Source organism: Adiantum capillus-veneris, chromosome 7 (genome assembly GCF_014529385.1).
Source record: "Adiantum capillus-veneris isolate H3 chromosome 7, ASM1452938v2, whole genome shotgun sequence".
Classification (NCBI taxonomy): domain Eukaryota; kingdom Viridiplantae; phylum Streptophyta; class Polypodiopsida; order Polypodiales; family Pteridaceae; genus Adiantum; species Adiantum capillus-veneris.
In genome coordinates this window covers 24,282,260-24,292,904 of record NC_140937.1, presented here as the reverse complement: position 1 = coordinate 24,292,904, position 10,645 = coordinate 24,282,260, and the positions used below count along the sequence as shown (strand labels likewise).

At 40.7% G+C, this 10,645-nt stretch overlaps 1 protein-coding gene across 1 annotated transcript; it reads left to right on the top strand.

The window, feature by feature from the left end:
- The first annotated feature begins 358 nt into the window (after positions 1-358).
- LOC147453569 (pentatricopeptide repeat-containing protein At5g66631-like) lies at positions 359-3,583 on the top strand. Its single transcript, XM_086515729.1, has one exon. The coding sequence runs from the start codon at positions 624-626 to the stop codon at positions 3,129-3,131; it is 2,508 nt and encodes an 835-aa protein (XP_086371855.1). The 5' UTR covers positions 359-623; the 3' UTR covers positions 3,132-3,583.
- Positions 3,584-10,645: the final 7,062 nt, after the last annotated feature.

Sequence of the window (10,645 nt, the reverse complement as noted above, 5' to 3'; positions counted from 1 at the left end):
GCTCCACCAACACTTTGTATGCCCTTCTTCTCCCTCTCACTTTGCACGCAATGCGCACTCTTCAAGGAATTTATCAAGCTATTTTTATAAGTTTCTTAAGGAATCAAATTAAGGTTTGGGTTAGTTAGCGAGGAGCCACAACCTTTCTCCACATTGTACGACGCTCCATCATATTTGACTACATCAATACAATTTGAACAATCACTGTGAATACGGAGTGTGTGTGTTGTATCCTTTATATCAAGCATGTACACACCTAATACAAACCCGACAAGGCCCTAGCCTAGCCATTCGAGTACTTAGGTAGCCTAGGCAGGCCTTTGGAGTCATCCTAGTCACGAAGTGATTAATTTTTAATTTGTTAGTTTAATGTTTGTTTCAATTTCATTGTCTCAGTTTGAACTTAGGGTTCACCATAGCTCAACTACCAAAGGTGAAAGGAAACAGGTGAAGACACCAGCTCTGCAAGCATCATTAGTTCTCTGTGCTCTCTTCGAGGTTTTGATGGAAGCTCCGTCTCGCGTAGCAAAAGTAGATATGTAGATCCACAGTGATCTTGGCGAAACGTCCGTATGGAGCTCTCTCTATCTGTGTCGAGGGTACATTATTGATACATTATTCAGATGGGACAAATGCGGTGGCATGTGCTTGTGAGGCGCCTCGGGGGTCAGTCAGTAAGGGCCAGCTCTAGGGCCCCATCCCATACATCTTCACTACAGATCAATCCGTATTCAAGCTATTTAGCTGCTGAGGCAAAGTTAGCAGGAGGGCTCTGTGGAAAACGCACTTCTGTGTTGTGTTTCTCCCATACGCAGGGGTTTCTGATTGCTAGAAGCTTTTCAGCCACAGCAGACATTGAGCAGCCCCCTGCAGAGGTCAGTGCAGAGACAGAGAGTGAGGCAAGTGTTGAGAATGGCTCTTCAGAGAAACCCGATGATGTGGCCTCGCCCCCCTCTGATGTGCAGGCAAAGAAGGTGAAGAAGGAGAAATTGCCAGCTGAGGTTGCCATTCCCTTATTTTTTGAACGGATGAAATTGGTTGAGCAGGTTGTTAGCGTCTTAAAGCAATCATCCTGGGGTGAAGAGACAGAGAAATGTCTGCAAGAGTTGTCACTCACCTACAATACTCAGCTCGTTACTCAAGTACTCAGAGTTCCATTCCCATGTGATGTGTCCTTGGGGTTCTTTAACTGGCTTAAGAAACAGAATGATTTTAAGCACAATGAATATACATATGGTGTTTTGTTGAACTCACTCGGAAGAGCAAAACATCTCGCTGAAATGCAGGAAATTCTTGCCGAGATGAAGTCGGAAGGCTGCACAATAACTCCTGTCAATATTGGGTGTGCCATGCATTGGTATGCAAGTGTAGGCGATGCTCCAAATGTGCGTCGCCATTGGGAGAGGATGAAACGAGCAGGAACAAAACCATCTTTAGGCATCTATACGGCATATTTAGATCTTCTTATCAGAGCAAAGTGGTTCACAAAAATACCTCATGTCTATGAAACGATGCTCAGTGAAGAGTGTCTTCCCAATAGTCGCACATACACACTTCTCATACAGCATCTTGCAGCTGATGGGAGACTAAGAGCAGCAATACAGATTTTGGACATAATGCAGAGGGTGCAAGTGGTGCCCAGCAGGCTTTCATATGAATACATCATTGAGGGTTATGCCAAAGCTGGAGATTCTGAGAAGGTGCTGGAATTCTTGATGGCGATGAGAGAACGATTTCACAGGCCAAGCATACGGCTCATGCTTGCTGTGAAAGTCTTGCAAGAGGCAGGAAAATCAGAAGAGGCAGAAATTCTTAAGGAAGAGATTGGGCTAGAGGATAATAGTCATGCAGAGCAGGTAGCTGGGCAAGGAGTCGAGGGTGGTGCTGATGATAGTTCTTCAGTGTCAGAAGACGGAGACTCCGTGTTGGATTCGGTTATGTGTGCATGGAGAGATGTTACAAACCCTAGTGTGGGTTTTGATGTGAACTCTTTTGCACAAGCAATCCATTCCTGGAGCCTAAGTGTAGAGGCAGAGTTGGAGAAGGCAGATGTACAATGGCGAAGCCCCTTGGTGCTAGAGGTCTTACGGCGGCTAAGAAATTTGGAAACGTCGTGGCCCTTTTTCCACTGGGTGAAGACTAGGGCTGGTTTTAAACATGACAAGTATACTTGCATGGTCATGATTCAGAGAATTTTGAAGTCAAGATCGCCATTGGACAAAACGGAACTCTTAGTGAATGAACTTTTTGAAGGAATGCAGAAAGATGGAATCAAGTTCACTGTCCCAATGTTCAACATGATGATTCGGCATTATGTTCTGGCTTCGGACATCGAAAGAGCTCAAAAAATGTTTGATCGAATAGAACACCATGACCTGAAGCCTAATGCAGCTTCTTATACACCTATAATACAAATACTTGCAAGGGACCGCCAAGGCAGAAAAGCTATGGACATGCTAAACTCAATGCAAGAGGCAGGTTTCCATCCCGACAGTGCAACATGTGCAGAGCTAATAACTTGCCTCGAGCTAGCAGAAAAGCTGCCTGATGCTTATGAGCTCTTTTGCAAGATTCCCGAGTCTGGGAGGAATCCCGGCCCTCTTGAATACAAGGCAATCATGGCAGCCTATTCCAGGGCAGGAGATCAAAAAATGGCCTTGACTTTGTATCAACAGATGAGAGGAGCTGGAATTAAGCCTACTCAAGATATGTTTGACGAAGTCTCGGTCATTTTGAAGAAGGCTAACAGGGTATATGATATCAATGCTATAGCCAACTTTAGGCGGAAACTGAAGTTTTTTGATGGGAAAAGGAAAGCTCTTCAAGAAAACTTGCTAAAAGTTCTTGATTTGTTTATGAGGAGCATGAAGCCAAGACCCAACAATGCCTATGCCTCCCTTAGGAAGTCAAATGATGATGCGGCTTCTGATAAAGAAGCTGCGGCTTCTAATGAGGAAGCTGGGGCTTCTAATGAGGAAGCTGGGGCTTCTAATGAGGAAGCTGCGGCTTCTAATGAAGAAGCTGCTGATAGCGATGGCATTAATGAAGAGGAGGGTGTAGGCCCCTCTGTTGTTTCAGATGCTGATAGTCCTCCTATTAATGCTGGTGCACAGGTCCGATCGGCTCTTTGATCTTCCTTTGCTCTCGTGCTTTTGTTTGAACTGCCTGAAGACTTGATGGCATGCATCAGGCAGCTCAGAACGCGATGAAGAAATCAAGTTTGTTCTGTGAACATCCAGTTCTTACAGTGCTGTCATTGTTGAAATGGACCCATATTTTTTCAACATGGGGCTCAAATAGCTCTGTGCATCAGGTGGGTCGTACTGGTTTTTCAGCTTGAACAGAAATTGGTGTTGCTACCATGGAGAACTCGATGAGAATCATAGTAAGTTTTGTGGACTGCTCAGGAGTTAACTTATTGAAGCACGAGAGTCTTGCTCTTGAGTTTGTTTGGTCCCTGCAGTGCAGGTCTGTCTTTCTTGTCAATTTTACCTCAATAGGGTCAATAATTTGGATCAGTGACAGCCGCATTTTATTCTCTAGTTATGGTACTCTGCATGGTACTTTGCCCCTGCTTGTTTTGTATTATTTCGCAATTTTTCCTTCCCGCACTTTTCATCGAACTGTCTTAGAGAGATGTGTCCATGTCCTCACTTCTTTGCACCTATTTTAAGACTTATCAAGCTTTCGGGAGTTCAGTCTGTAGGTGACGTTAAATCATGGAGTCTGGTAAAGCAAGGAGGGACTTTGTCTAGCAGAGAATGACTTCATGCGAATGGTTGTAAAGGAGCACCAGCTGTTGGATTTTCGTGGCTTGTTCTACTGTTAGTGTAGAATATCTGTACAGGTCGGATAGACTGCCTCAATCAGTTGCATGAGGAGAAGTCTTTGACGTCGTTCTTGGCTAGTTTGACTGTTTTTTTGGTGGTCAAGTGGCTCATGCGACTGGAGGGAGCTCTTGACCTGTTTACATTTATGTAGATGACCCACAGATACAACTGGTCAAAGGGCTGGCCTGTTACAAGGAAAATGACTTTTGGAGCTCATAAAATGGTTGTATGTGGATCTTGAGCAAATTATAGGTTATATTTTCGAATCTGGTACACTTAGATTGTGACTGTTACTTTTGTTGTAGCCTAGAGAAAGAAAATCATGTTAAACTTATAAGTCGTTTTTGTTTGTTAGACAAGATTAAAACGAAGTAAATCAGTAAGTTAATTTCTTAGCATGAAGGGTTCCTCGTGGCCTAGCAAGCTTGTTGACCGAGATGGCCATATCAGCTCTGCTATGTGGTTATGAAAAATATGATTGTAGTTGCTTGCTTGTTGTAAATTGGCTTCTTAATCAACAGTCCCCCCTTTGTCTCGGTAATGCAAATCAGGACCCCTTCACATGATATGAGTCTTCCATAGAAAAGCACCGTCTGTCAACTTTTGTGTTGAATGAGGAATTCTTGGAAGCATCAAGAATGTAAATAGATATGTTGCACTTGTAAGGCATGTAAGAAGCAGTAAGTTCATATGTGGCTTTGTAAGCAGGAGAGAGAGAGAGAGAGAGAGTGGGCATCCCTAAAGGCAATCTTTCCATAGAGAAGTCCCTCACCATTGCTTCAACGAATCGAGGGGCTTCACCAAGAGCGCCATTGACCTTGAGGGAGAGAAGACCCCACTCAATAGAGGATATACTCATGGGTTGATACCTCAAGGATGATCAATGATCGAATTGAGCAATGGCTAGGCAATAGACTAGAGCGGGAGCATCAGTTGGTTCTAGGACTTTTCTCACGGAAGTGACAATTCCTAATTCCAGTTAGTGGTCATGGCTAACATGATGGATAAGAGTGATGCATTTTGTATGCTCGCAGCACATGATAAGTTGGATGGAGCCAACTATCCACCATGGATATATATGATGCATCATATTGTGGCATAAGATTTTCCTGGGGTTTTAAGAAAGGATGTTGCAGACCCCAATGTTGCACCTTGTACCTTTAATGATTGTTTTGATGAGATACCCCATACACTTGAGAAAACAATAGATGGGATAGTAGGGATGTCATGCAACAATAGGAGCAATGTACAAAAAATAGATCAACTATGCACGTTGTGGATATAGCTTTTAACAACGGTGAGAGAAGTCTACAATTATAAATTCTTTTGATGGGCATTTGAATCTCCTACATTCCCTACAAAGGACCAATGCATCTCTCTCCGGTGTTAGATGTAGCGTACAAAGTTGGTGTTTAGTGTATAATGTTGCTAGGAGTTAGGTGAGGATTCTCATGTGTAGTGATGAGGGTGTTAGAAAAGGGAGTTTTTCACATAGAGCTCTTCAAAAATTATAAAGCTTTTTTGGCAAAGTCATTTGCTCCAGCCCATTGTTTGGAGTAAACCCCAACTACACATACAAGGAACATTAAAATACCTAAACATCCTAGAGAGAGAACATGAGAAATCATGAGAAAAATGTACATTGTACGATGAAGACAAGATGAATTCATGAGAGAGACAACTTTTCTATTAACAACTTTGAAATAGTTCTACAAAATTGACTACAAAAACATTCTCTAAAAGATGGGTGTGTATTATAATAATGACCCAAATGTCACCTTAGAGACTTTCAAATCCACAGCCTACTTTGGAAAGCAAACAAAAGTTGAAAGACTATTCTCTACCGATAGAGTACACATTCTATTGTGAAATCTCCTTTACATTGATTCCATTTGAAGTTTGCATTAAGAGTGGTTGATTTAAACCAAAAAGCAAACCTTGCACTTGTAGTGTCGGCTGATGCATACTCATATGTTGTTGTCAATGAAGACCAAGCAACTGAATGTGTAAGAAATAGCGAATCTTGCAAGCCAAGAAAGCTTTCCCACTTTCTTCCATCTTTTTAAACAAGGAGATTATAGTTCTTGTAGATTCTATTAAGCCCAACTTGAACCAAGACACAAGACTCACAATTTGGTCATGTGATTGCTAAACAAAAGCGTGGTTGGTAATCCGCTTCTACAAACATATACCTATATGTATAATGCATGTACAAACTTGTATGTCTACATTACTACATGAATCTTGAGATTTGTACAACCAAACAATTGAACAACCGATGGATAAAAGATAGAAGCTAGCACCAATGAAGGGCTAGGGGATATAATTGAATTAGCACTTATATGGTTTCAGAAACATCAAGCTGATATGTTTCAATTTTAGAAAAATGTATGGTGTTTCAATGATTTGAGTTTTTGGTGGAGGATATGGTACCAGTTGGCCTCGATGAACAATGTTAAACTGAGTGAAATGACATATAGGATACCGAAAGAATTCGGCACAGAAGTTTAAGGGTGGGGGAAGTCACCTCTACCATGAGTCCTCCACTATAATTTGGAATTAAAATCAAGGTTAGTTGTAATTTACCAACTTGGACTATAGAAATAAAACAAGGTCCACAAAATTAGGCCCTTGAGCAAGGCGTTAGAGCTTGAACACACATTGAAGACACCTGAAGATGAGCTGGCAACAATTTTCCCTAGTTACTCCTTCATTTTTGAACACTTAAATGATGGAGGCATCTTAGATTGTCATCTTGGGAGGATTGAGTCCCTAGCTCCATACAAATGACCAAAAAAATGAAAGAAAATATCACACACACAATGTTACCAAGCCTTGATTGTTTGAGGTTCAGTTATTAGTCTTGATGAATAGGATATATGATCCTCAAAATATTTTCTCAACAAAGCTAACTTGAATGAAGCCGTACTATAAGGGATGCATAGTTTCATCTAAGAGCACTTTGTATATGTTTTTGTGCTCAAATTCCATGAAGAGGTGATAGGTTAAGCCCAAGAGGTTTTTACACTTGACAATAAAGTTATATCTAAGGAAAAATACACAGGCCTCAAGGGAGGAATAATGTAAAGAGAAGTATAAGTTACCTTCAAGAAAACAAGAGTATAGAAACTCATGTTTTAAGAATGGAAACCAATTAAGAGTTCATTGTAAGTCTCAAAGTAAAGTAGTCACTCTACCCAATGACAAACTATGAGGTGAGAGACTTATAGGACCTATCCACCTATTGGCGAATGGTCAATTCCCAGCTAGGAAATGTGTATGGGTAGATGGCCAAAGATGCCAAGTTAATAATAATGAATAACCTGAGCAAACATTCTAAATCTTTGGAGCTCAAAGATCTCTAGAGATAGGTAGATGACAATTACCTAAGTGAAGACAATTATCCGGTCCAACCAAGTAGTATGGGATGCTTGGTTGATGTAGTTTAAGCACTAAGGTGCCACTCATAATTATTGTCATGAAGGAATTTAAAAGGCTAGAGGCTACCATTCAAAATATGACGAGAGTTCACAACTATGAACTCAATAAAGAGATAAGGAGTTTACACTAGTAAATTCATGAGGCAATAGGAAGTTCTCAAAGTGAGAACTCTCAAAGAAAAGAAGGAAAAGATTTATGAGTTAACTTGGTGAAGGAGATTATTTTACCTCATGATGTTCTCTCTGTAGGGCTCCAAGGATGTTTATGTATAGCATCGGGACCATGGAGTATGTATGTCATGCACGGATAGGTGCATAGGGCACACTGTGGATGCATAGTTCAGGGATGGAGTCCACACAAGATCTCAAGAGGCCTTAGATGGCCATATAGGTATGTATCCTGACACACCATAGCCTTGGGTCTTGTCCAACCCAGTGTGAACATTCAAGGGCAAAGTCTTTCTAAAGAGGACTCCTATGGTTGGCTGGTCATTCTATTGCAATGCTTCCAAGTAGAGAGAGCTTAAAAGAAGATCTCTTTGTGAGAAGCTTTGACGCCTAGGTTCCCGTATACGTTACAATTTTCAATAAGATGAGTCATTTCCAATATATGCAAAATTTATTGATCGATGCAAAATTTCTCATGTTGTGATGAGGGGAGGTAAATGTAGCAGTAATAGTTTCTTTTTCTACACCCTTTGTTACACAAATGCTTGTACAAATACTAATGCCATAGATATTGTCAAAGTTTGGTTTTAGGATTCTTCATTCTTGCAGGAGTTCAACATTAATGATTTGACATTGGAAGGGGAGGAGAGTCACCTTGTTGCCTCCCTTGTGTTTGCTAATTTCCCTACTAGGTTTTTGGTGGAGAGATTTTATTTTGATGTGGTATGAACTTGTCAACATTGTCTCTCTATGTCGATAGTTGGATTTCTACTTAGTTTAAATCATTCAATTTGTCTTCATGTTGACACAAGTTCCTAATTGGAACCAATTTTTTTGACACTTTAATCAAGAAAGTTGCATCTCTAGCATCACTAATAGTTACAGACCAAGGGTGGTACATTACTCTATGCTCTACTGACCACTTTGGAGCATGGTAAAATGGTGGGCTTAAAATCCCTACAAAAAAATTCTTTTGGTTATACTCCAAGGATACAAGCCCAATAGCACGGGGGGAAGGGTAGGATATTTGATACAAAGTGTGAGAAACCATGGTTTATTGGGGTTGTAAATAGATGTTTTGTTTTTATAGATGGAGGTATTACTCTTAGGCATGTTCTACTGAAAGGTCAATCATCTTATTTATGATAGGAAGAATGGTGAAAGTGGTGACTAGCATTCATTTGATGCACATTTGAGGACAGTGGTGAAGAGAGAAGATGGAACATTTGATGGTGAGGCTGAATTGCAAGGGATTATAGAACGTAGCATTGAGTTCTTTAAATATTATTTGTAAATTTCATTTTTTTGTGATTGAGCATCGTCTTAAACGCTATGGATAAATTATATTTCTTTGCACTCCTTAAATGAAGGAGACATGAGCGTTGATGCTATTATTGAGGAGCTTAGCCAAGTCGATAGCACTTGGGATCAATTCAAGCCCGGAACTTAACAGTATTGATGTTCTACATGCTATAGACATTTACAATTCTTTTTTTCTATTTTGTGGTTTGATTATTTGCCATCCCAAATGAAACTCAAACTAAAAATGAAGCAGTATTGGAATTGTGTAATTAGTTTAAGAGTTGCATCTAACTCTTTGCCTGTATTTGTTTCAATTCCTTTTGCAAGTTTAGTATATTTCGTGCTTGTATAAGTGCAATAGGCTTCCATATGATGTAGTCACTCAATGCTTTTACTTCCTTTATTGATGTCTAAATCGCATGGACACTTGCATCTTTGAATGAATCACATTGTAGTATCCACCCATTGCAAAACCCTAAAACTGATTGCACTAAGCATATTACTAGTTGATAAAAGATATTGTGTTTCTCTCCTCTCTAAAAAAACTTTGTATGAAAATCCTCTCAATAACGAATAGAAAAATTCAAGTTTCTCTCTTTGGCCACACATTCCATAATTTCCTGATTCTCTCAAAATTAACTTTCCTCTCTAAAAATTTCGCTTCAATGAGGATAAACTAGTGCGTCTCTAGTCTTGGAATCATTGAAATTGGAAAAAGAGAAGAAGCCTTGTAAAGCACTTCTCCAAAGCCCATCTTAGCTAAGAGTTTGGTTATAAAGTCCCACTCTACTCTATCAAAGGCTTTTGCAAAATCCAATTGCAAAAACACAATGTCTTGTTTAGACCTAGTTGCCTGTAGTATTCTCTCTCTCTCTCTCTCTCTCTCTCTCTCTCTCTCTCTCTCTCTCTCCATGGACATGAGAGAGAGAGAGAGCATGGAAGTGGGATCTTTCTAGAAAGAGAAATGGAGGGAGCGCAGATGCATGTGACTTTAACACCCTACAAGCGTCGGCAAATAACCTCGAAGGTTAACCGCTTACTTTTTTAGGTGTCCGTTTTCACTCGTTTTTTTAAAATGTTTTTTAATGATCGGTTTTTTTATCAAAGTGTGTGATAGCTCGAAATGAGCATATCACTCAGAGGGTCGCGGTGTGCTTTACAACACAACGTTCGGTCACCTGAAGCTCCGTTGGTCCTCAAAAAAGTCAATTTTTAGCTACGTGTGAAGCTAAAATTCGTAATTTCAAAAGGCCTCACGCTCAGGCTTGGGTTTGGGCTTGGGTCTGGGAGTTATTTCCGATCCCGGTCCTACCTTTATTTTTTATTTTTTGGGATAAGGTCGTCGCGGCCTGCGCACGAGTACACACACTCTACCTACCTACTTACAACTAATACACCTACTGTTACACACTAACACACTTCATTAGCTCTCACAGATCTACTTCCTACTTACTGTACTTTGCATTACACAGAACTAACAACCTTAATACTAAGACCTTATCACAGAGAAAACGCAGTAACCTTTCAAATCGTCATCAACAAAGAAATACACAGTAGCAACACAAAATCCTTCTTCTCAACACACACACCTTCCTTTCCTACCTTTGCTACGATTGAAATTGCACCACAAAAGAAGCATAGAGTGCCATTCAAGCTTAGTGTATGGAATTCCCCAGCAACGGCGCCAAAAATGTGCGCGTCTGTTGCACATGTTAATGCAAGGAACTTGCCTATACACTGTGTACGAGCCACAAATGGCTCCAAGCACACAACAAGTCTAAACTAGTAAGCTCAAAGATGGCGATGGTGTATCAGTCACCGCTCTGCGCTTGTCGTGGAGGATTCCTCACCGTAAAGAAGAGGGAGACGTCGCTACACCGCGCTCAACCGCCTCGCCGCCATCGT

Bases quoted from the DNA above. Each gene is read 5' to 3' on its own strand.
- LOC147453569 (XM_086515729.1), top strand. From the start codon at position 624: ATGGGACAAATGCGGTGGCATGTGCTTGTGAGGCGCCTCGGGGGTCAG.